At 29.7% G+C, this 27,401-nt stretch overlaps 1 protein-coding gene across 1 annotated transcript; it reads left to right on the forward strand.

Moving 5' to 3' along the window:
* Positions 1-1,454: 1,454 nt before the first annotated feature.
* On the forward strand, positions 1,455-25,530 carry LOC119687234 (ubiquitin conjugation factor E4 B). Its single transcript, XM_038101491.1, has 12 exons — positions 1,455-1,826; positions 15,848-15,914; positions 15,975-16,068; positions 17,455-18,159; positions 18,226-18,941; positions 19,039-19,610; positions 21,127-21,523; positions 21,595-21,707; positions 21,789-21,966; positions 22,035-22,181; positions 24,779-25,121; positions 25,188-25,530. Exons 2-12 carry the CDS (start codon positions 15,870-15,872, stop codon positions 25,484-25,486), a joined length of 3,609 nt encoding a protein of 1,202 aa, XP_037957419.1. The 5' UTR covers positions 1,455-1,826; positions 15,848-15,869; the 3' UTR covers positions 25,487-25,530.
* Positions 25,531-27,401: the final 1,871 nt, after the last annotated feature.

Raw genomic sequence — 27,401 nt, forward strand, 5'->3', positions numbered from 1 at the left:
AACAAAAATTTTATTAAATCCTCAATACCTTTGTTTACAACTCAGCTGTTGTTTGTTTTTGTCTGAATTTAGTAAATTTGTTTATATAATTTTCAAACTTCTAATATTAGTAGTTAATGCTAAATGAGCAGTATTTAACACTGTTTTAGTTTTATTGCAATTGTCTTATAACATTTTCCTTTTATTATGACGATTAAATTTTCTATTTATTCATATATTACATTTTTTGATGAACATTTACAGAAATTATAAATCTATTAATAAATAATTAACGAATGACTTATTCACAATTAGTAAACTGTTAGTCATCTTCACAAATTTTATTAAAAGAATCTCTTTTTTTAAATATTTAAATTTATTTATTAACAATCGCAACAGTGTGCATTAATAATAAACAAATTCCTTTGTCATCTAACAGTAAATTTTCATTTTCTTTCAAAAATCATTCACAATAGATCAGTTTTAACATTTGACACTATTTTTATTTTTGTAGCATATCACAAAAGGAACAATGGATTATTTTAAAAATAACGTATGAAAAAAAATAACGTATTTAGTCCAACCATTTTGAAATAACGTAACTAATAAGTTCAAATCGTATGTTGCCAAGAATAAAAATTCGTCTATTGTGAACTATTTTTGGAAGTACGTACAAAAGATCCAGTGAACTGTAGCCGAATGATTTCGTTAATTATTTGTATTTCATGTCGTCATTGTAACGTAATAAACACGTTATTTTTTCTATTTATTATTACGCTGTTAAAAGGCATGCAATTTCATATTTAATTCACAATTATGTAAAAAATAATATACTTACCAATAATTGCAAAGAATTATTATACATTCGTGTATTATTATACTCGAAACTTAAAGTTTAAATTTTGTTACGTGTTTTGGATATGTAAGCCTAACAAAATTTCCGTTTTATCCAGAGTTGTCATTGAAATCAGTGCTTATTTTAATTGTTCTTTTGCAACATGCTTACAAAGGTAAAGATCTATTGTAATGCGAGTGGCTGATTTAGTAAGCAGTTTTAGGATATTAGACTTATTTTTGCAAATTTTGTTTTTGTTATGCATGTTAATTTTTAAACGATACTTGTTCTATTGGAGCATTAATGACGAAAGAATACACCTATTAACGTATACTAAAAATATAAATTATAATAATATATATAAAATATAAATATAAAATATATAACAAAATATTATAAAAAAATAATTCTACTTATATTTTATCTGTTTATGTAAGACGATATGTAAATATTATTTATCTATATAATTTTATTTTATAATTTTATACAAAATATATTATAATTTAATATATATATAAAATAATTTATTTTATAATTTTATGATAAATAGATCTACACAAAAAAGTATGAGAAGCAACACTGTTATTTGACATTTAAACATTATGAAAATTGTACTAAGTCATTTGACTTTATCAACACTCACTATCCCTTGTTGGGTTTTATTTAGCAATTGGTATCGGAGTCAATTAATTGAATGAATGCTAGTGAATGTTGTGTTTGGCTGATATGTGAAATATCTAGAAAATTACTCAGGGCAAATGTAAATCGCATTAATACGTAAATAAAAAAGTCTGATCAAGAAAATCCAACCGTTGCGGTGTTCAGAGATTATCGTTTAATAAAAACGGGATATTTAATTAGTTCAAAGAAAATTTTCTATATTCGTGTCTGCAGCAAGTAACTGTTAAAACGAAAATATTTATGCAAACCCAAAAAACTCAAGTGTATCAATGTTAAAATATTAAGCAATAACATCAAGTTAAAAAATTTTTATTCAATAAATTTTATAAAGGTGAGTGTAGTGCTGATAAATTTGGAAAGTTTCAGAAATTGACGCGTAGTTGACATAATATTTATAAATTTCCTAAAATTAACATTTGCGTTGCTAGAAAATTTCTGTCTTAATTTTATTTTACTTTAACTAATAATTAGTTTTGTTTTATTTTAAATTTCTAAAAAATAGTTACTATTATTATTAATTATAATTAAATGGCGTGACTGAAATGGATGCAATGTAAGCTAAAACATAAACCCAGTTCAGTCACAGAAACTGTTCAGTTCTTTGTTTATTCTTCCCATATGTGTTGCTGCAGTTCTGGTATCGAAAGCAAACAAAGAGCAAACAAAAACAACTCAATTCGGTCGGATATTCTTGTTTTGAGGAGATGCTGTTAAATCGTTTTGTTGCTAGCATGACCGTGCAAAAAGATAACTGATGCGCAGCTATAGCCTGCGTGCGAATAATTCTACCTATTTATATGTACTTATATATCTAAATAATTCTATTAGAATTGTTAATTTTATAGCACCAAATCTAGTGCGAATAATTCATAAAAAATATATTACGTTTAACTTGTTTAATACACATGTGTGTATCTAAGGTATCGACAGACAAGTAGACAGACAAGTCTGTTTAAAGGGTTGTAAATCCTCACCATTCCATTCTTAGCCCATTCCATTTCGCAAGTATCAGTTAAAGGTTTTTTTTTTTTGGTACCTAAACGCTGTTTCAATAAAGTTGAATTATTATGTTTATATCTTTGCTCAGACGTGCCCTCATACTCCTTATACACATCTTAGGTATAATTGTCATACTTTCTACCTCCCTCAAATACAACTCATATTTTATCACAATATTTATTCAAAATTTCGATTTTATTTCTAAGCATTTTACTTTGCCACATGCTGTGCCTATGTGCAATATATTAACATATTACAGAAAAGTGGAGTTCAATTAAAGTTTAAAAATTAGCTGTACCATGTTTCCATTTGTCTCATTAACGCCGCTAATGAGAATAATTTACCATACAAAGTGCTGTTATATAAATGAGCTCGTTATAAATAAATTACCTAATTTAAAGCGAAAAATGTCGAATGTAATACTTAAAAATAAATTCCCACAAGGAAACTTACCAAAATTCTAAATATTTGCCATATGTTTTATATGTAAAATGTAAAAAAACAAGCTGTTTTACATGAATAAAACGCTAAAACCCTCCTTTCTCTCATAAAAATAAAGGAGAACCAGAATAAAAAGTATTACTAGGCTAATATACCAGGATTAACACAATCCAAATCACTTATTGGTACCTATAACAATAAGAGATACCAGGATTGTAAGAACCTATCAAAAGAAAAATCTAGAATTATCACAGGAATCCTAACAGGGCACTGTAAATTAAAATACCACCTCACAAAATTGTGTACTGCTTTTTATAGACGCAGAAGGGCTTAGAAACCTACTTTAAACCCAGAAAGGACACAATAGACCCGACGGTTGCAGCGCCACTTCCCCTAACAATAATAATAATAATAAGTAGTAAGCCTTAATTTTTTCTTTCAGAGTTGTAAAAAAACACCATTAAGTCTGGTTGAAACAAATTAATATTTTAAAACTAAAATATGTTAAATGCTTTGTTTGATGTGAAAATTGTTAACACTAAAAATTAATTAATTTAAATAAAAGAAAACAAATATTTGAAGGGCATTGGTTAGGATTTCTATCTTGAATATTTAAATTCATTTATTTATGTATTTGAATTTATTAGTAACTGAAATGCTCATACGATTTTAACGGATAAGTGGAATTTGCAACATATTTCCAGTGCACATTCACAATAGATTGATTTTTGAATTTGGCTACACTGAAACTTAAGACATAAAATTATTTGCGAGTAAAATATAACTCTGAGGATTTTAAGAGCATTGTTGTTGCTTTACATGTTTTCTTTCGTAAGTTGCGAGAAATTTTTTGCTACTCTGTAAGAAAAAATTACGGATATTACTAAAAGAGTTTATGCAGTTCTTACATAGATCAATGTACTATTTGGGTTTTGTAAAGAAAAGTTCTTTCCGGTACTGATGTAAAACGAGAGAAAGAAATCTATTTAAACAATGTAACGCAAACATACTGTCCAAATCCATGAAGTAAGTAAAATAGATCTTGTGGTTTCAGATTCTATTCCTTCCAAATTAAAAATTTTGAGTTCACTCTCTCTCGGTTTGGCTTGTGCTTATGGTTGCTTTGTAGAACTTATGCCTGGCAGCTACCACTTATATTTTAGACTGAAAAAATTCGGCTAGACTTTGCGTCAAGTCTTTAAATGTTCTACTTTCCATCTCACTAGTACTAAAATTGCTGCGTAATATGTCATAAGTTTCTGGGCCTAGCCAGATCAGAAAAAATGATTTGGAACGCTTATTATTTACAGAGTATGTTGAAAAATGTTGCTGTAGTTGTTCTAAATAAGTTTTCGACTTATGCAACTACAAAATAATAATTTCCAACTAAAAACCCCAGATTTTTAAACTTATCTCTGAGTTTGGAATTCTTTTTACATATTTCATTTCAACAGCAATGGCATTAAATTAAAACGCATTCCAAAACTAATTCTTTTCATTAAAACATATTAAAAAGCTTTATGCTAAGGTAAAATATATTATGCCATGGTCTAACATTTAATTTTATAAAAATTCTTGTTATCGTAATTTTACAATGTTTATGTAATTTCAAAAAATAAAAAAATAATGAATCTTTTGTCTTTTGCATTAGTCACTTATATATTAAATTATGTATTAAGCAATGTAGGTTTCTGCTCTACATAACTTTATGTTTTTTCCAATTTAGATAAATTTAAAGTTATTCTCTTCCAAAAAAAATTAAATATTAAAAATATGATTGCTTTATAGTTACAGAACTTGATATAAAATTTATTTCTGTACTTTTTCTAGTGATTTTAAAAAAAAATTTTAATAAATATTATTATAATTGACTTTTATTTACGATAAATAGATAGGTTAGGTTATACCGGCGATTTTTAGGTGAACCACTTAGATTTATTGGGCCATTATGATACCGCATAGAGAGGAGACTCAGGGTTTAAAACCACCTAAAACCTATGACGAAGCTTATTCTGTTTAGTGAGAGGTCTTGTAATGGATCAAGATTCTCAAGAAATGTAGCTCCTAAAGTGTTAAGTAGCCGCCATATATGAGCTGGGCAAAGACAGTGTATACGAGAGGCACAAAGTAAATAAGTAGATAAGTTTTTTGTATAATGCTTATAGCTTTACAGCTGCTCTATGATTGTTTGCATCAGATTTTAGTACATATAATCTTTTTAAAAACTGTAAGAGTATGTGTATTGTCTAAATCTACCCAGTTGAAAATGGATCGATATGCCAATTAACGCATCTTTAAGACATGTAGACATACACATGACCCATCTGAATATATGTCAATCACTGATCACACTTTCAAATAAAGTTAAGTGTCTTATAGATAAAATGTTTCCATGTTTTGTACAGATTTCGTGACCTCTCCTCTTTGTCCTCTCGTTACCCAGTTGCTCTTTAGTTGTTTATTCTGAGTTTCTCTCTACAATGCATTGTGACTTGTGAAATTGTCTAGTAATGTGAACATTGTTCTCATAAAAACTTGAAAACAATGTAACTGTTATCTGGAACAACTGGGTGAATATATTTCTCACTTGTCTTGTTTACTATACCATATATTTCCAATTGAATTACAACTATTTCCCCAAAATGATTACACATACGAATCTTGTTTTTAATACTATTGATTGTTTAGTATATGTCAGATTTTTATATGACCTACTCAGCTGATAATCAAACACCTTACTTAAATTTTTTTTATATAGATTATGAGAGGTTACACAGTTGCTAAGAACTATTCGCGCGACGTGTTATTTCTCTCGTGCGAACATTTTTTTTAACAAAATATTTTGTTTGAAATTCATTCGTGCGTGCGAAATCGAAGGTGGAAACTGTGAAATTGAGAGATTTATGTTGTTTTCATATAATTCTAATTTTATGAATGGAAATATATTTGAAAACATATGTTACTTTTAGGAAATGGATTGCGATTTGCTAATTTTTTTGGTTGAAGAACAAACAAACTCTCCCTTTTTATAGCTTGATAATTACAAATCATGCACCCAAAATATTTTATTATTTGAAATAAATTAATAATTTAATAACCGCTAAATACATTTCATCTTAACTATCCATTTTGTTTTCAAACCAAATCAAGCAGAACTGTCAATTCGCAATCAATGTATTCGCAACATGTGACGTGTTCATACAAAAACATATGTACGAATACACAAGACAAATTTCGCATGCAATGTAACCGCAACCTTATTTATTCGAAATTCATTCGTAGTCACCACAGCAGTATAACTGCTTCTGCCTCTTTTTGTAAGTATAAGATTTCTTTATAGATTTAAGCTTTAACTCACTTAGATTTCACACAAACAATGAGAGAAAATACACGGTGCTTGACATCCCGGTAATCACAAATACTCAAAAATTATTGATACTCGCTTATAATCTAAAAAAAAGTAGTGATGACGTTTTAACTATACTTCAGAAATTAGAAATTCATGTAATACTAAAGTATTGATTGGGCACAATAGACCCGACGATCGCAGCGCCACTTCTCCTAACAATAATAATAATAAAGTATGACTCCACATTTTATGATTCCATAATCAATATTAGGTTTGAAGGTTTGAACTTTAGTTTGTACAAAATTAAATAGAAATTAAATTTTTAATTCACAATTCAGTATACACCCACAAATTAACACCACTTTGTTTTTCGAGTGGGTCAATTTTCGAAAATTGAAGTGATATGAAAGTGCAAAAAATATAATAAAAGTGAAGACGTAAGCTTTGGTTTTATCGGAGCTTAAATACCCGTTATACACAACTTTGGATATACATTGTGTTCTCATTTATATGATAATGCATATATATTTAATCTATTATAAACATTGAAAAATAAAAAAGTTCTAAGAAATATATGTTCCAAAATCAAACATTTTATATTTGAAGTACATACTAAAAAAAAATTGTTTTCTATCAAAAATCTGTACCTTTACATGGCAGCTTTATCTAAAACTAAACTGATATAAATTTAAGTTTTGTATATATTCTCTCATATAATCAAACTTAATTAGGTGTCCAGACCTCCAGTCTTTCAACTAGAGCTCCGTCAGCACCTTATGCCATCAGTGTATTGCCAGCATTCTGTAACAAATTTCATTTGAATACCTTTCTTAAAACCAATTTCCGTTTGTTCACTTTATAAATCAGTTTTAGAATATAGTCACCCGATTTTGGCCAATCCGACAAATATTTATAGACGGAACCCGAACAATTTGTGCAAAAAGTTTCATTCGAATAGCTTAAAAACTAAGCGAGTAGTTTGGTATGAAACTGACAGATACACAGGGCTTAACTTTACGACTTAACTCGTCGAACTGATCAAGATCATAAATACTTTGGGTCTACGATATTTCAATGTGTTACAAAAGTCTTGACAAACCCAATATACCTTTTTTACACTTTTTTATGTGAAGGTATAAAAATAGAACTTTTCGAAATTAGAACCGCGAGTTTTATTTCAGAGCATTCAATGCATAATGAAATGAGGTACTCATTTACACAATATATATACAGTTAAATTTTTATAACTTGAACTTCTATAACTCGAACTAAAAAGAGTGCAACAGGGTTTTAGAGAGCAAATTACATACAATTCTGCTTTTAGAACTCGAACTTCTATAACTCGAATTTCTTTATAACTCGAATAAAAATATTAACATGTGCCAATAGGAATGTGGGACAGTGCATTCTATAAGTCGAATTTTTGTATTTAGGTCGTGTTCGAGTAAATTGATGGTAAATTGAAGGAAACAGTAAATTATGTCGGTATGGCAGCGAATGTTGGTATTTACTAGAATTTCGAGTAGAATCAATTAGATAAAAAGTAGGTAAATTAGGTGTTACCATTGTGAAAATTATATCAAAAATCTAATAAATGAATTGAAAACTTTTAACCAAAAATAATAAATAAGTGCAATAAATAAATAAATAATTATTTTCACAAGTGCAGTACAAAAAATCTCTAGGAAATTTCAATTTACTTCACCTCAATTTACTTGAACTCGTACACGGTCATGAATGGCGGATGAAATTGTTCATAAGGTTTCCAAGAATGAAATAGCAGACTCATTCAAAATTCTGAATTTTTATTTACAAACGAATGATACTCTATCTGATGATCACTATAAGGCTTGGAATAAATTGGAATTTTTTTTACTGGAAATAAGAAAAAAAAATTAAAATCCCAAACCCTAACTTCTGAATGTTTCACTTCGCTGTAACTTCTGTGCTTTATTTGATTTCAAATAAATAAATATCTTAAAATGTGATTCTAGTTTCTTTCAAAAATAAAAAAAAAATAAAAAAAAACTTATTCCAAGTCTCCATAAGTCAAACCGTTTCTTTACAAAATTGAACTTCGAGCTATGGAAGTTTGACTGCATATATATATATTACTTCTTCACTTTTTGATGCTGTTGGCTAAAACTTTTTTTTATTTTTTTTCAATGTTTTAGTGGCGTAAGCTGGTACCTTGACTGTTACTTATTTTTGCATATAAATTTAATACAAGTAAAGTACTACCTATTTGCATCAATAGAATAAATGAGTTCACTTGGAAATTAATAAAGAATATATTTATTAGTCCAATTCATATATAGTATTGAATTTTCAATGTATAACCTAGTTAGTTATGAGATTGAGGAATTTTTTGTTTACAATTTAAAGGATTACTATGGCAATTTATATATTGTCCAAACAAATTAAGGATAAATCGTCTACAGAAAGTAATTAATATACAAATTAAAGCATTCAATAAAGAAATCTATATATTGATGCAAAATGAAGAAAAATTTATAAATTTATTTTTAAAGTTAAAAGAAATTTTATTAGAGTATGACTGCAATATTCGATTATATGTATATTGAATTGACGATAAATAAATCTATAATTTTTTTATTTTCATTTTACTGATCTCAATATTGAGAATCATTATGGGTTTTTTCTATAATTCTTAGAATTTGTTGTTGCTTTGATAACATGATAGCGTTATGTTTGGGCTGTATGCTGAATATACATTAAAATATGCCATCTAAGGTCTGTAAATTTTATCCAATTTATAAATAATATGTAAGTCCTAAGGTTTTCATAATGAAACAAAGCATATATCTTCGTGAACAATTTTAGCTTGTGTTTTTACATTTTTTTTAACTAGTAGTTCAGATTAGATTCAATCATTTGACGAAATATATAGCTCCACCTGCCGTGTCAGTAATCAGTAATCAGAAATAATGAAAACAAAATATGTCTGTGTAGCTTGGGCTTTGAAATATATAGCATTATCTGTAGAAGTAAACTTCTGTAAAGTTTAAAACTTAGTTTGTCACTCTGCATGACGTCAAATAACTTTTGTTTATGAATGAATTAATATTTTTATTGAAACCGCTTATTATATTATTTTTATTCATATTTAAATCATTAAAACAATATATTATTTTAAATATGTATTGTTTCTTCTTTTTTTTCTTGACACGGGACATTTCCCAAAACTGTGAAAATATTTACACAAATCAAGTCTTTTTCTTTTTTATTGCGGTACCTAGTACCATCATTACACTATTGTTGGGTAAATCCGACAAGAAAAAAACAAAAAGTTTTTACGCGACATCGCAAAAACTGGAAGATTGGATGAATGATGGATAAGATGAGTAATGAGTAAAATTTGTGGATTAAAAAGATTGGCCTAGCAGAAAACGATTCCTACCGACTCTGTCAAGAGCAACAGAAAACAGCGTCTACTCAGCCGTGGTAAAACGCAGACTTAACTATATAGGTAGTGGAATTTCGAGTTCTAAACACCTAGCTAAAATACCACTCACAATTGTGACAAAATTCTTCAAAAGTTTGGAATTAGACTAGTTGGCCGAATGACTGCACAAAAAATCTTTCAGGTCGCAGTACATGCACAGACTATCCATAAAAAACAAAATTGTGGAATATAGTGAGTTTGAATTGGAGTGAATATGGTGGAAAGAGTACAATTAAAAACTAAGCACAGTAATCCTACCATCTCAATGAGATGGAATCTACTGATGAGTAGGTTTGTCTCTTGTCGATATGGTATATTTGATTCATAATAATTGCTACATAAATTTACCATTATATCATCTGCAAACAATAAATATGACTTCTAAATCGAATACATGATAATAATTTTAAGAAAGTGTTGAATAAAATATTTTCAACAGGATTACTCAAGTTTAAGTTAACACAGTGATAACCGAATACATAAAGTACACCTGGACTTAAAGCTTACCATACAGATACGGTATCCTCTCTATGACCACAGTTGTCCTACAATTAAGGTCTTAATAGTCTTACGTTAACTTTGCCTAACTAAATATTTTTCAAAGATAACGACGGCTTCCATCTGCAATAAGAATTGTCCTAGCTCAATTGCGATCAGGTTCAGAGAACTGCAATGACTGCTCAATACTCAAATCATTCTGGAATCATTGATTGTATTTCATTAATATGCATTCTGACTTATGAACACTTATGAATCTTTTCTGTGACGAATATGAATGCATATAAGTAGTGTATGAGAAAAACATTTATACGCATTTATATTTGATCTTTTATGAGTGCAGTCTGATTATTATTTATTGCAGTTGTCTGATCAGGATATAGTCATGTAGTAAAAAGTTACTTTTCACGCATAAGTACATCAATTCCTTATATGTGTCCAAACCACAGCAACTGTCTGCTAATCGTCTAATCCAAATTGTCCATTTTCAATCGTCCAATCGTAATCGAATCCTCCCAAAATAATCGTCCAATCATCCTAAGAGTTCGTCGCAGATACTCAGGTGATATATTAAAAGTCTTGTCGATCCTGAAGTGTAGATTAAGCAGTTTAACTAAAGGCGACATAATTTGAAAGACTAAGACGGTCTGCTGTCTTTCTTTTCAACTTTTTGCTTTTGAAGAGTGATTGAAACTAATTCAGAGTTTCTATACATATGCCTTCTTTGTCTGGATGTGGTGTTGCCAAATTAATTTTTTGACAAATATCAAAGCTAGGCATTTCATTGTATTACTCCAATCCACCTATAAATGCTGGTGTTTATTTACATGCATAGCAGATATTACTAGACGAGTATATGTATTTTACTATATTAAGAAATGTTGACATAATTTTTCTACAGGGACTTATAGATTTTATCCTAGAATTTTTTGTTATGAAACACCGTCTGTCCGTCCTTAAGTATATTATATACCGTCCTTAAATATTGTATATATATTCTTTCGATTTTATATTTGTTTCATATCTGTATATATAAATTTGTTTCAATAATTGTATTTAGATCAAATTTTTCAAATTAGTGTATGTCATCAAAAATTTCGCAATAGTTCTATATATAGTCTATATAATCAATATGATTCTTTAATAAATATAAGTTCAATTCATTTTATTTTAAAATTCGCATTATATGCAAAGAGCTCTATTCGATTTGTCGTATTATCAGCTGAAATTTTTGACTAGCATATTACGTACAATTCTTGTCTTTTCTCGTCATTATTGATTTCTAAAAATAGGTCTGGTATTCAAGCGCTGAAGTGTAGACTGTAAACTAAAAAAAGAGAAAAGGGAAACTTTTTTTCTCTTGGATTTAAGTTTGTTACAATATTTTTCATTATTGGATTGTTTTTATTTGTTGAAATACATGTACAACATTAAGTTTTAAATCTGCTGTCTTCAAACATTTTATATAAGCTTTCTAATAATTTAAAATGAATATAACCATAGGTTACCAAACCATTAGGTTTGAGTGGCAACCTTGTACGAACATAACCATAGTTTTTTAAGTGTTAGTTATACAGAGATTCTTCTTAATTTTTATTTGCCTATTCAGTTTCGAATGTTAGTAACCATAAAAGAGAGTATTTATTAATAATATAGTTTATATATAATACATGTGATATATATATAATATAGTTTATATATAATACATGTGATATATATATATAATATAGTTTATATATAATACATGTGATATATATATAATATAGGTTATATATTCAATTTCGTATTCTACAGAGAACTGGAACAATTGATAGTTTTGATTTCTTGAAACACGACGGAGATGACTTGTAATCGTAGTAAGGAATTGCCTGTTCTGATTCAATCGGCTATTTCTTTCTTTGTAATGAACCCAACTTACAGGATTTTAAAGATTCATATCCAAAATTTTTATCCTTTAAATCTCCATGGCACAAGCAGTATTCGACGAAATGGATATTTATATCGTGATGTTAAAAAAAAATTATATATATATAAAAAATTTCAATTATTTATATCGCAGTTATAAGAGTTATCTAATCCAATATATGTAGTTTTGGCACATATATTATGATTATTGTGATACATTTTTAAATAAAATGATGACGACAAGCTTTTAAATATCAACTCCTAGTAATTATATTAAGTGTCACTTTTTGAACAATTCATAATCAGTTCTAGAATTATTATTTGAGTGGGGGAATGAGTGGGATTATATTATGAAATATTGGTTGCAGTACATCATAGCTAATATTTGAATATAGTTGTCATTTCTAAAATGTATTAGAATAACTATCAAAATAGATTACTGCATAGCTCTTCTTACACCGAACCATGCTCTATACATACATACATTGTGACCGAAAAGTTTCCGGAAATTTTAAATAAAACGCAAAATTCTTAATCTTCATCAATATTTATTTTATCTCCTTCAAAATATGCTCCATTAGAAGCGATACACAAATGCCAACGTTTCTTCCAATCATCAAAACATTTTTTATAGGCGCTTTCCGGTATGGCTTTGAGTTTCCTCTGCGAATTCTGTTTTACGTCTTCTATGGATTCAAAACGCGTTCCTCTGAGTGGTAATTTGAGTTTGGGAAACAGGAAAAAGTCACACGGTGCAAGATCAGGTGAATACGGGGGCTGTTCGATGGTATTTATTGAATGTTTGGCCTTAAAATCGTTGATAATGTTGGCTCGGTGCGAGGGAGCATTATCGTCATGAAAAATCCATGAATTATCCTTCCACAATTGAGGCCGTTTACGGCGGATATTTTCACGCAAACGTCTTAAAACAGTCAAATAATAGGCTTTATTGACTGTTTGTCCTTCAGGGACGAATTCATGATGCACCACACCACGAATATCGAAGAAAACAATCAGCATTGCCTTGATTTTCGAGCGACTTTGGCGTGGTTTTTTCGGTTTCGGCTCGTCTTTTCCTCTCCATTCCGATGATTGTTGGCTTGTTTGCATGTCGTACTCGTAGACCCATGTCTCGTCACCCGTTATGATGCGTTCCATGAAAGTTGGATCGGAATTGGCACGATCAAGCATGTCTAACGAGACCTGTCCACGATGGTGTTTTTGGAACAAATTGAGGTGAATCGGAAAAAGCCGAGCGTTGACACGTCGCATACACAAATTGTCCACCAAAATCAAACGAGCCATCTCACGACCGATGCCTAGCTCTCGTGCTATCTCTCTAACACTCACATGAGGATTTTTGAACACGATTTCCTTTGCCTTTTCAATGTTTTCGTCGGTGGTAGAGGTCGAAGGTCGTCCAGAACGCGGCATGTCTTCGACGGTCGTACGACAGTCCTGAAAGGCTTTGTACCACTCATAAACTTGAGTTTTCGATAAAACTGATTCCCCATAAGCCTTTTGTAGCATTCGCAACGATTCTGCACACGAAAATTCGTTCGAAACACAAAATTTGATGCAAACTCTTTGATCAATATTTTTTTCCATTGTTTTTTTCGCAACGCACTACTGAGGTGAACTGGTTTCAACAGCTGCCGTAAACGAACTGTCTGACAGATCGCGCTCATTTTTGGCATAGTAATTAAGGACAGTGCTGCCAAACTACATAAACTTAAAATATCGAAAAATATACAGCGCGCGAATTTTAAATGAGAATTTCCGAAAACTTTTCGGTCACAATGTATATGGTATTCATCTTGTGGTCGTGGAAACTAAACCTACTTGATATATGGAAGATTTCTTACTGTAATCATCCCTTATCTATTTTTAGTTCAACTTTATTATAAAAGTTGAACATCTTTTCCATTTTTTCAGTTGAGCAAATTGTACTAATATAATAAATTTAGTTTCATAGTTTTAGATCTATAAAAAAGATTAAAAAACTTGTGTCAATTTGCTACGTGTTCAACTTTGTTATAATGTGTTCCAATCAATTAGAGATGATTAATTGGTTGCAGTGACTGATTAGAAGATATTTATTCTATTTATAATTCGTAATTGTTCGTTATCTTAAAACCATATTCCTCGCAAAAAACCCCAATGATATATTTAAATATATTTTGTTTAAATAATTTAATATATGTTTTGTTTCTACCCATGAGTGATCTGACAGTCTGTCAAAGAAGCACATTTCTAAATACCTCTTTTATCTAATAGCTAAAGTTAAGCAATAACAGAGAAAATTTGCGAATGTTTCGGTCAGCAAACCGGCAGAGTAGCAAAGGATACCTTTTTAAGTTAACTGACAAATTGTAAATGTTGTGACCTCATCTATTGTTAACAAGCTGAAGAAAGTGAAAAGAAGTTGCTATCGGACTTATCTCCAGACGAATATAAACCATTACCTCTAGAGATACACCCAGTGAAGTACTAAAGCAAACAAAATAATTTGATTTTTTTGTATTCTCCATAATATTTCTATGGTCAGAATATCATCAGTAAGTCGATTCAGTCCTTTATTTTTGCCCTATATTATTATTTGTGTATCTCTTACTTAATAATGACGGATTGAAGAACTGATTGACTCCAAATAAAAAGGAAAATCGATGTGGCGATATGGTTTTATCAGGATATCATCAGAAAGTCGATTCAGTTCTTAATTTTCGCCTTATATTATTTGTGTATCTTTCACTTAATAATGACGGATTGGAGAACTGATTCACTCTAAATAAAGAGGATAATCGATGTGGCGATATGGTTTTATCAGGATATCATCAGTAAGTCGATTCAGTCCTTTATTTTCGCCCTATTTTATTTGTGTATCTTTCACTTAATAATGACGGATTGGAGACCTGATTGACTCTAAATAAAAAGGAAAATCGGTGTGGCGATATGGTTTTATCAGGATATCATCAGTAAGTCGATTCAGTTCTTTATTTTCGCCCTATATTATTTGTGTATCTTTCACCTAATAATGACGGATTGGAGAACTGATTGGCTCCAAATATAAAGAACAATCGATGTGGCGATGCGTTTTGCAGTAGGAAGTAATATGCTCTTTGTTGTAAATCATTAATTTTCAATTTTAATTTTTACCTATTCTCTAATATAAACAATGTCATATTAGCATCCGTCGTGTAGCCATGAACTTGTCATTTGCGTTCTTTACACGGCTGATATTCGTATAAAGAATTGTCTTAAAATGATTGCGCATTATGTATTCCGCATATTATTAGTTCTTTCACCCGTGCTAGATATTTATTCGTAATATAAAATTGTGGAATCATTGCAGAGCACACATTTTACATCGACATAGATAAAAACAAAGAAAAAAAAACAATAAAAAACAAAAATAACAATGCAAACTGTAGCCAACAAACAGTGAATATTTATATATAAATTTTTTTAAAAATACATAGCAAATTATTAAGTATATAAACACAAAAAAAATTGCGCGCATTTAAAGATTTAATACAGTTTATAATAAGACAATCACCTTGCCATCAATGAATTATGTGCCAAATTAAATAATTGTTATTCAAAAAAAATTGCATTTCCATATGTTTTCAGTTTTCAGTATCAATGACTAAATCGCTTTCATTTAATTATATATCTTCTTTTTCTTTTTTTTCAGAAAAACAAATAATTTTAGTATTATGGAAGAAAAATCAAGTTATCAGACTGAACTGACGCCGGAAGAGGTGAGAATAAAACAATAAATGTTAGCTTTTATGTGCATTAAATGTTTGCTTTATTATCAGATACGCGCACGAAGATTACGGACCTTAGCGGCAACAAGTTTAGCTAAAACTAATTCGACTACCGAGCCAAAACGAGAAGCAGCTGTAGTAGAGAGTAAATATTCCTTTTATTGTATTCACTGACTTATTTATGTAATTAGTGCTAACCAACGTTTTGACGCAGATTTCCAATTCGGTGTAGTATCTCTCTTTAATCACGATTAAATCTTACTAAGACTTGCTACTCGTATTGCAATCTTTTTTAATTGAAAAACTTGTTCAATGTATGTTCCAAAATGTTTGATTATACGATCCACCTTGTGTTCATGAACTTGTGTGTAATAAATATACGCACTACTACATATCATACCACATATCAATCAAACCAATTAATTCCTTATGCTGCTGTAAATGAGATTTCCAAGTGAGATATTAATATCCCTCTATTGTAGCTTCCAGGTCATAGGGATAGTCATATGGGGTGTTTTAGGCAAACATTCAGAACACCTAATGAAGCTGCTGATATCATGCAAACAGTTGTTAAAGTCTTTCTGTGTTGAGCAATTTAATGCAAAATGGGAAGACTTAACGATATCCAAACATCTGTATGCAAGACCAACTTGCAATAGAACTAACGTTCTGTTAAGAAAAAATTTAGCACTCTCCTTGAGATATCTCGTAAAGATACCAGTCTTCCTGTTGCAGTTATGCAGTGGACGAAGAAGTTGTCTTACATTTGCTTTATTTCATTCGCCGATTCACTATTTTAAGAACTTCCTTTTTTGAAAAACTTGGACAGCTTCAGGCCATGCTCTGTTTCTAATCAGCATGTTAGGCTTTGCCAAAAATTTAAGGTGGTTTTAAATCTCCTTATATGTTAACACAATGCAGCAATAGACCTAAGTGAATCCTTAGAGTCGCTAATATAACCAAGCCTAATCTTATTCTTTTTTATTACTACTGCGGTACAACGGTCAGATGAGTTCTATTGTACCAATTTCATTGGGTAGGGGTATGATGACACCTTTTGTTGATAAGAAAACTTAGTCTTTAAAAAAATGGTTTGTACATCTGCTGGTTTATTTTAAAGCGTTCGTATGAAAACTGTGAAGGAAAGCCATGCATACATTGTTTGGGCTTTTAGCGATACCAGATGAAGTTCATATTTGACATTTTTGCAAATTTAAAAAATATTTGAGCTCTATGCCGGGACAGAGCCACTAAGCTCTAAGATAAAACTTGTTTTCATACCAGAACTAAATAGGATTAGAACCCAGATCCTGTGTGATATACCTGCTATTAGCACGCATTGTACTATTAGTGCGGCCGAAGTTTATTTTTTACGTTTTCTTTGATTTATACATTCTTATTAAAGTACAACAAAGCCAAGCGTAGTTTTAATTAAATTTTTGGTAAGATTTTTTTTTTTAATTTCTTATTAAATTAGTGCCAATACTTTTTGTTTAAACTGTTTTAAACGTTACATTTTCAACAATTAAAGCTGTTCGTCCAACAAATGTTTCACATACATCACGTTTACTACGTTGTCCAGTAGAGCCAAAAAACAATTCACAGCAAATTGTTAAAACTACAGACACCAATGAGCTTCCACAGAAGATGGATGTTGACACTGATATCACAATACCAAAAAACTTAGATGTGTTGACACCAAATCTTAAATCAGATTCAGTGAGCTCTGTGCCGTCTCTTTTATTACAAACGTCGCCAGACGCAAAGACAGATAAGAATGCATATATTGAATGTATGCAAGTAAATGAAGAACCTCCACTTGAAGTTAAAACAGAAACAAGAGAAAGTGCAAATGCACGTTTAGAGATGATGATCTCTAAAATTCTTAATGCTACTTGGAATGAAAATTGCGTTGGTGTTATAATATGTCCCCAAACTGCCGCCCTTCTTGAAGATTATCCATATTTACGTTACAATTTCGATTTTATTATTTCAACAATTTTAATGGAAAGCTTGCAAAAGGTAATTAAAAGCGATGATTACGGCGATGAAAACAGATCTCATATGAGTGATGATCGCGCTAATGGTAGTGACATTAACGGCTCCACACCGAAAAAAATTAAAAGTGATGATTCTGAAATACAAGAAATACTTTCAAAGGCTGCAGCATCGGTCAATAGTAATACATTTGACACTGATGCTAATTTCCCCACTACTTCACGTGGCTTTACTAGTGGTAAGTAATAAAATATTCTGAATCCATTATTGCAATCTCGTTTATGTTATTGTTTTACTTTTGTAGTTGGAAGCTTTGCTACTGGTTCCAGCGCTGGAAATGGAATTGGCTTATGCCCTACACCGTATCCAAACCTTTCAACTTCACAAATAAAAGCATTATTGTATCTAACCAAAGCGTTTAAACATTATAGCGATTCTAAAGATTTATATTCTGCAAATCATGGAGAACCAATATCTCCATATGATAAACTAACTGAAGAAATATTTTCATTGATTATGGACAATATAACACACTCTACAATATTGGTGCTATCAGGTTGTTTATTTACAACATCGTCTGATATAATCGATCAATCATGTTTCTTAGAATTTTTATATCAAGAACGCTTCCCTGAAGAATTACTACGATTGGTAGTAACAGAGTGCTATCTCAAACAAAATGCACTTTTTCAGAAAATTTTTAGCAAAGTATTGCGAGGATTATTTATTGGAATGCAACGAAATATATGTACAACCAACATTTGTACTCAACAAATTGAAGTTTTAACGAAGTTGGCTACAATCAAAGTTGGTTCATCGCGGCCTTTATGCGATTTAATGGTAGCACAACCAAATTTCTTACCTACTACTTGCTCTGAAATACCTGGCCGAGAGATTGTAAAGTGCAGTTATTTGGGTCCTTTCCTATCAGTTTCAATATTTGCGGAAGAAAATGTTAAATTTGCAGATACGCATGGTAAAAGTAGTATTTTAGCCATTAACTCGACAAAATTTCGTTGGGTAAGTTTACTTCTTTATGTTCTTGGGTTATCCATAATTATATTTTATGAAGATGTTACTATTAAGAGGATTAAATGTCATTATTTTCTTTATTCAGCAACTGCAACACATGCGTTTTCTAATGTATTCTGTGTTCCATTCATTATTGGTTAATACAAGTAGTCGTTCTATAACCATGGACTATATAGCTAGAATATTACGTTTTAATGAGCGTCGTGCACAGTTTGCTTGCGAAGAAAAAATGTTGGCACGTGATGGATATATTATCAATTTAATGAACATCTTGCAACAACTTTCAGTCAAAATAAAATTAGATCGTATCGATCCAGTATTTCCGTTTTATAAAGATTCAATGGTTTCTATTGATAACGATACAAAGCTACGCTTCACAGAGCAGGAGTATAAGGAATTTGTTGAAAAAAAATATGCCAACTCTGAGCACACCGACAACTTTCAAACGCAATGTTGGTTTTTAACGTTGCAAGCGCATCACTTGGGCTTTATGCCTGCTATTCAACGCTATCGTCAAAAGGTGCGTGCAATAAAAGAACTGCAGAAACTAATTGATGAACTTGATCGCACAAAATCACACTGGGAAAACACTTCATATGCCAAAAGAAATAAGCAATTTCGTGATCGTTGGCTTAAACAACTTAAAAAACTAGCACGGTAAGATTTAGCAATTCTTGACGTACACATATAGTACACATATATATACAGGTTTTTTTTAATATATTTTGTATATTTTTTTTTTATGTCCTTCATATGAATAATGTGAAAATAGTATATTAAGTATGTCAAAATGTTTATAAACTGGTGCAAAAGATATTAGATACCATAAACAATATGCATTTTTAAACAGCAGAATGAATCGATTTCCTGTTGTACCAAGAATGGTCGAGTCTACGTCCTAAATGCCCTTCGGCACCCCGCAAATGGGTTTTTCAAGCACATTTCCACGGGCTATAACAACAGCATTTGCTGTCTGACTTCATGTCTGTCTGTTTGTGTATCTCTATTTCTTATCTATATATTTTACTATCTTTGCAAAATATATTAAATGATTTATTGAGGTTTTTGGACAACTTTTCGAAACGTTGCTGTGAAGTTGAGTTTATGGCAAAAATATATGTAATGACTTTTACTATGTATCGTTAGACTACATGAAGTAATGGAATTATTAAAAGCCAATTACCGGAAACATATACCCGACTAGAAGATTAAATAACATATATAACGACGATGTGTACTATGCCATAGTTGCTCCAATCTATAGAGTATTACTGTATTCCACACAAACATAGAAAAACCACCATCGAAAGGGAAATTAAGACTCATAAACCAATATCTACGTCGAATTCTCTTGATCTCATGGACCTGGACAAAATCAAGTACTGATCTGTACTTGGCATGTAGAAGCTTAATTATGGCTACGTAATGAATACGGAGATGTAAATAGAGCTAAATAGGGTGCACTTACAGAATGTCGAATCGTAATATTGTTAAATATAAATTAAGTCACATGGAAGAAGAGTTGAGAGGTGTAGACTATTCATTGTATTAATTATATAGGGTTTATGCTCTAGTATATCATTGAGCAAGTTGGTTAGTTGTATTCATAATAAATCTTTGATATTGAATTATTTTTTAAATCGTAATCTTCAAGTCACTTGCATAGTTATTTGTTGTAAAATTTTGTTATTTCTTTATTTAATTCTTTCCTAATCGGCAATGTGTTTGTATTTAGTTTTTATACTTTTCATATTTACTTACTTACTTAATTAAATGACAATAAGCCTCAGTTACCGGGTTTTGAAATGACGCAATACTCCTCCATCTCCAGTCTCGTACATCAATTGCGGTTAGGGCTCTCTAAACTTGATCACTCCGCTCCAAAAGTAGACACGGTCTTCCTCCAACTATCACTTCAAATTTCTTTTTCACTGGAATATCGTCGTTCATTTTCATGATAGTATCCAACCAGCGAAGCCGTGTATGAATTAACGTGCAGTCTTCCTTTTATTATAAAATACATATTGAGAATAATTAACTATATTTATAATCAGATTAATTAATCGTAATTAATTAACTGTGGGATGTAAAACTTCAGCAGATACAAAATAAATTTTTATTTTCTAAATGTATTTTAAGAAAATATATAATATATTAAATATTTTTATTTTAGTTCAAAACTGTGTAGTGAAGTATGTTTATTGGATTCAAAACTCTTGGGTACGTGCATGACATTTTATTCGACTGTTTGTGAATATTTGCTGCACCAAATGGAAGGAAGAAAGATTACAGGTTCTTTTGTATCGGAAACGAACCCGCAACTATTGAAGCCAAACGATGAATTTTGTGCACTGCCTGAATGGTATGCTGATGATATTGCTGAGTTTATATTATTTGCTATGCAGCATGTCTCGACTGAAATGCGTCATTATATTGACCATTCAATTTTAACATGGCTGCTTACAACTGTTTGTGCGCAGCATCTTATCAAAAATCCATATGTCACTGCCAAACTAATTGAGGTACTATTCGTATTTTCATTAGGTTCGCCAAACGTACTGTACACATCGGTAAGCATAAATAATACTTTTAGAATGTTAGTTACGTAGCGATATTAATATAAGGATATTATTACTTGTAGATGTGGTACCATGAGCTGTCCCAAACTGTTTTATGTAGTTCACTTATGAAGTTTTATGTTGACATTGAAACCACTGGACAGAGCACTGAATTCTACGATAAATTTACTATAAGGTAATGCACCATTATTATTAATTCAAAATTTAAATAATTATTTGATTTCTTATTAAAAAATTATATTATTTAAATTTATAGATATCATATCAGTCACTTATTTAAAGCAATGTGGGATAATCCGATACATCGTCAAGTTATGATAACTGAATCAAAATCTGGCAATCAATTTGTAAAATTCATCAATATGCTTATGAATGACACAACATTCCTTTTGGATGAGTGTCTCGAAAATCTTAAGCGAATACATCAAACTCAAGTATATATTTATATTAGTGTTTATCAAATATTTTATTTATGTTTAAAAATTTATGTTTCTACTAATAGGTTTTAATGCAAAATGAAGAAGTTTGGGCAAAATTAGAACCAGAACGACAACAAAATCGTCTCTCACAATTGGCAACTGATGAACGTCAATGTCGATCTTATTTAACTCTTGGACGTGAAACAGTTGAAATGTTTCATTATTTGACGGTAATTTCATTATAATTTATATGTTTAGAAAAAGATGTATCCTTTCTCAGTTTGAGTGGTGTACCGCTCCTTATACTGATGAGTTGAATATTTGTAAACAATGAACTAATTCATATACAGTGTTGTGCATAACAAAAGCAACCAAAATTTGCCCATCAAATAAATAAGTTTTTTGTCTACTTTTTACTTTTCATTCAAAAATCTAAATACACAGTTTTATTTGTTATTGTATTAGCTATTATAAAAAAACAACAAAATCTACAATTCTTCATAACGGGTTAAATAATTCACAAAAATAATGAGATATTGCGAAATGCGGCTGTGCAGAACAATAGCAACTTTATTTATTATATTAAATTTTTGTGTTATTTTTCTAAATTTTGTATAAAGTCCTTTGCTTTTTATTACTTGGGCACTTCTACGGGTCATAGGTGATATTAAATTGTTAATAAAACTATTTGGAATTTTACACCATTCATCTTTCATGACCTCAAACATTTGGAAACTTTTCGACCCCCAAAGCGACGTTTGAGAATACCAAAATGTTCTCAATTGAATTAAAATCAGGTGTTTGGGCTGGCTAATCTAAAATTGGAATTCCATTTTTCAAAATCCATTCTCTTATCAGCTTTAAGGTGTGTTTTGGGTCGTTATCGTACTGATATACCCGTCGGAGTGACATTTCTCATCCGCCATGGGGTACCATATGGCTTTCTAAAATTTTTTTGTACACATGTTGGGCTATTATTTGATGAATTTCATGAAAAGATCTTAGTCTAAATCCTGAAAAGAACACTCAAATTATTACTGACCCACGCCCATGCTTCACAGTCGCTTGGCAGTTACGCGAATACAAACGTTTTTCTTTTTCGCGACGCACTGTGCACATCCCATCAGAATTAAAGATGTTAAATTTTGATTTATTGCTGAAAAAAATTATTTTCCATTTAGTAAGAGTCTAATTTAAGCGATTCCACGCGAAATTTGATCTAACTGAAGTATATTAATATTAATTAAAAAGAAAAACAAAAATCTACCTCTTTTGCTAATGCTTTTTAGTCAACATTGGTTTTTTGACTGGTCTGTAACTTTTGAAACCGGCTTCGAGAGTAAGCCTGCGTACAGTACTAGAGTCAACACCTTGTTTAAGCTCGGCTACAACCTTTTTCAACGACACGAATGGTTGTTTTTTTGTAATTCTTATGATGTTTCGATCAATTCTACAAGTAATCTTAAGAGAGGCTTCACCCAAATAAACAGTTTTAACGGTATTTTGTCAAATTATATTTTTTTATAAGCTGCGAAACAATAAACTAATTAATTTTAAATATTTTGGCTATTTCATTTGAGCACTGCCATTTAAATATTTTTCAATTCTTGCATCTTTAAACTTCAAAGTATACGTGTCACGAGCCATGATAAAAACGTACTTCCATTACCTGATTTAATATTGAACTATTCTGTGTTTATGTTCTAATTTGCTTAAAAACATAAATCACAGCATAAAAATGTAAAAAATCAAAAAAATATCTTGCTAGAATGTACTTTGGTCATAGATCTATCATTGATCTTGTCTCAGTTGCTATTGTTTTGCACAGCCGCATTTCGCAATATTTTATTATTTGTGTGAATTAATTAACCCGTTATAAAGAATTGTAGATTTTGTTGTTTTTTTATAATAGCTAATACAATAACAAATAAAACTGTGTATTTAGATTTTTGAATGAAAAGTAAAAAGTAGACAAAAAACTTATTTATTTGATGGGCCAATTTTGGTTGCTTTTGTTATGCACAACACTGTATATGCATATTAGGTTGGTAAAAAAGAATTCAGCATTTTTCTGTTTCCCTGGCATGAAATTATTCTTACTGGCGCAATCGCGTACCAAATTCATTTTTCTGCTTTATATATCTGCAAAACTGGTATAACAGTGATGCCCCGAAATGTAGTCAAAATTATGAATTTGATTATTATAACAAAAATATATAATAAATTATAGAACGGTAAAGATATTATATATCATGTCTTTTCTATTGAAAGAAGTTTACCTTTATACTTAACAAAAATGGATACACTAAAATGAAAGTCAAAACAAAATGTATACACTGATTACAAATTTTGTGGTAAAATCAATACATGTGTTCTCTCTAAACTACGTAGAAAAATAAAATACTTTTCGCTTAAAATTATACTGTTTATAACGAACCTTCGGCTATATATATATACATATATATTAGTTCACATAGATCCTATGAGAAGCAGAATGCCAGAATTAGATTCTTCCATTCCGTTCTGTTGAATGTAACCAAGTTCAAGACCAAGTTGCCTGCGCCATGTATGAACTTGCCGTTCTCTTCGTCAATAACATATATGTAGTTACTAAAAATAATTAAAATGTAACAGCATTATTAATTTACTCTAGTCCCCTTTTCCTTATTGAGCATAGGGCCTATAATTGATTTACATATATAGGATTCACTTAAAACGAACTTCACTAATAAGGAATCATTTTTTCCAACGCTTTGAAGTCAGTTTAAGCGGAAAGTACTGTATATGTATTCGCCATGTGTTCATGTTTCCGTATTATCTCTTCTAGCATGATATAAAGGAGCCATTTATGCGTAATGAACTTGTTGACCGTTTAAGTTCTATGCTGAATTTCAATCTGCAACAGTTGTGCGGCCCGAAGTGTAATGATTTAAAGGTTAGAAATCCCATAAAATATGGGTGGGAGCCTCGACGTTTGCTTGGACAAATATTCGATATATATATACATCTACATTGTGATAGATTTGCTGAATCATTAGCCGCAGACGAACGATCCTTTCAAAAACACTTATTTGATGATGCCGCCAATCGTATCGAACGTTTACGAATACGTTCAGCTGTTGAAGTTGAGAAATTTCGAACACTTATTAATAAGGCACATGATATCTATGGTAATTCGCAAAAAATTTTTAATATATATTTAAAAAATAAATTAAATAAAAAATTTTGTTTTGTAGTAGCAAATCAAAAGGCAGAAGATGAATGTGCTGAAGCGCCCGATGAATTTAGGGATCCTTTAATGGATACTTTAATGACTGATCCAGTTATTCTACCCTCTGGTACTATTATGGATCGTTCCATTATAACACGACATTTGCTTAATAGCAGTACTGATCCATTTAATCGGCAACTACTTACTGAAGATATGCTCGTGCCAAACGTTGAATTGAAGCAGCGTATAGAGGAATGGCGCAAAGAGCAGCGCACCAAGAGGCAACAGGATCAAAACTTACAGCTTAATAATAAGACCAGTTAAAAAAACGCAAATTTATTTCAAATTATATTATATTATTAATTTAATTGCTATCATATATTATATATTTTATATTATTTTATTTTAGTATGTAATGGAAAGTTGATTGAACTCAGTTTATATTATATATTTAGTATTGTTAAATAATTTTTTTTTATGAACATTTTTAAAAATTAAGTTTTGCGCTTTTTCTGTTTAGATTTTTTTTCTAACTGATTGATTTAAAACTGTAAATAAAAATTATATTTTTGATGCTATTTCTGTCCATACCAACAATTCTATATCTTATCTCTAAATTTGTTATTAGATTAATCATTTTCTCCACAATCACTACCAATCATATTTTAAACAATTTGTTAATTTATATTTATATTTACTACATTTTTTTTTGATATATTTTATGTTATTATTAATATTGTTATTGTTTTTTAATTAATTAGCTGTAACGCAAATATATTTTATTAAAACTCTGTCATTAGCCCATCTAAGTACTTTTTTTTACAAATATACAAAATTAAGTAAACAAAACAAAACTTTTACTATTTTATGTAATACAAATTGTAAAGGGTATAATTATCTAAAGATTTTTTTTCAATTTTGAATTATATATATATTTATTTATATAAACATAATATTATTTAAGTACTATTTTCACATGTTTTCCAAATAATTACTTTGCATTAAATTTATTTTAATAATATTGTTTGTAAAGAATTAGTTTTTATTTTGTAGTTATTGAATCGAAACATTTCAATACGATTTTAGTAGTAACATTATATATACAATTTTTTAAATATATATTTAAGATCCGTAAATTATTTTAAAAAAGCGCATTACTTTGTTATTTTCTATTTTGTAAAAAATTTTTATATTTAATTTATGTAAAATTTATTCGAATACACAAAAAAAAAAATTATTAAATAAAATTTAAAAACAAAATTATCTTTCATATTTTATTTTTTAAGTAGATATGTGCATATATATCATAACATAAAAATATGTTTTATGCAAATCAAATTAATAATAAATTAATCACTTTTAAAATAATTATAAACAAATAATAGTTTTTCATATGTAAGCTTAAAGAAAAAAAATATGTGTAAAAGTTAAAATAAAATTATTTAAAAAAAAATTCAAATATTTTTAAATTATGTAATTGAAACTTACTTAATTTTCTAATAAAGAAAATAAATATTCCATTAAGCTCATTATTGCTAAGTTAGTACGCATATGATTTCATTATTTGCAAACCTAATAATGACATTCATATCACTACAATTTTGTAATAAATAATTTAATTTAATAACTAAATATTGACGATTTTTATAATCAAATAATTTATTAAAAATAAATTCTCTGCTTTTCTAGATAATTTGTATTTGTATTTGGGCATTGATTATTACATATGTGATTATATATATATGTATTTATATTTTCATTTATATTGATATATCTTCGGTTTACTAAAAATAAAAATAAACACACAGTCTTCTAGCAAACTATTGTAGCAGTTTGATGATCGAACCTTTTGAAGCACCTATATAGATAATTCAATACTCAGAATTGATTTTTATATTGTTGTGGTTATTGTTATAATAACCCGCGATAATATTTTGTAAATATTTTTTTTCCAATATTTTTTTCACACATAATTACAAGTGAAAATATTGGATTCTTACAAATAAAAATAGAGGCTCAAGTGGATCTTTGGTTAGATGGACTGCTCGCATTTTGTGACAACGTGAATAATAATAAACTGGTGAATGTCTTAAATGCAGATAAACTAATAGTTGTAAAAATGCTCTCTTTCAACAAAGGACACTCCTTCATTTTTGACATTTCTAATTTGTTTAGTTTATGTTCAGAAAGCGCGTGCTAACAGTTGTCAGCATTTCCACGTGTATTCCGAAACAGGTGT

Source organism: Teleopsis dalmanni, chromosome X (assembly GCF_002237135.1).
Source record: "Teleopsis dalmanni isolate 2A chromosome X, ASM223713v2, whole genome shotgun sequence".
NCBI lineage: Eukaryota > Metazoa > Arthropoda > Insecta > Diptera > Diopsidae > Teleopsis > Teleopsis dalmanni.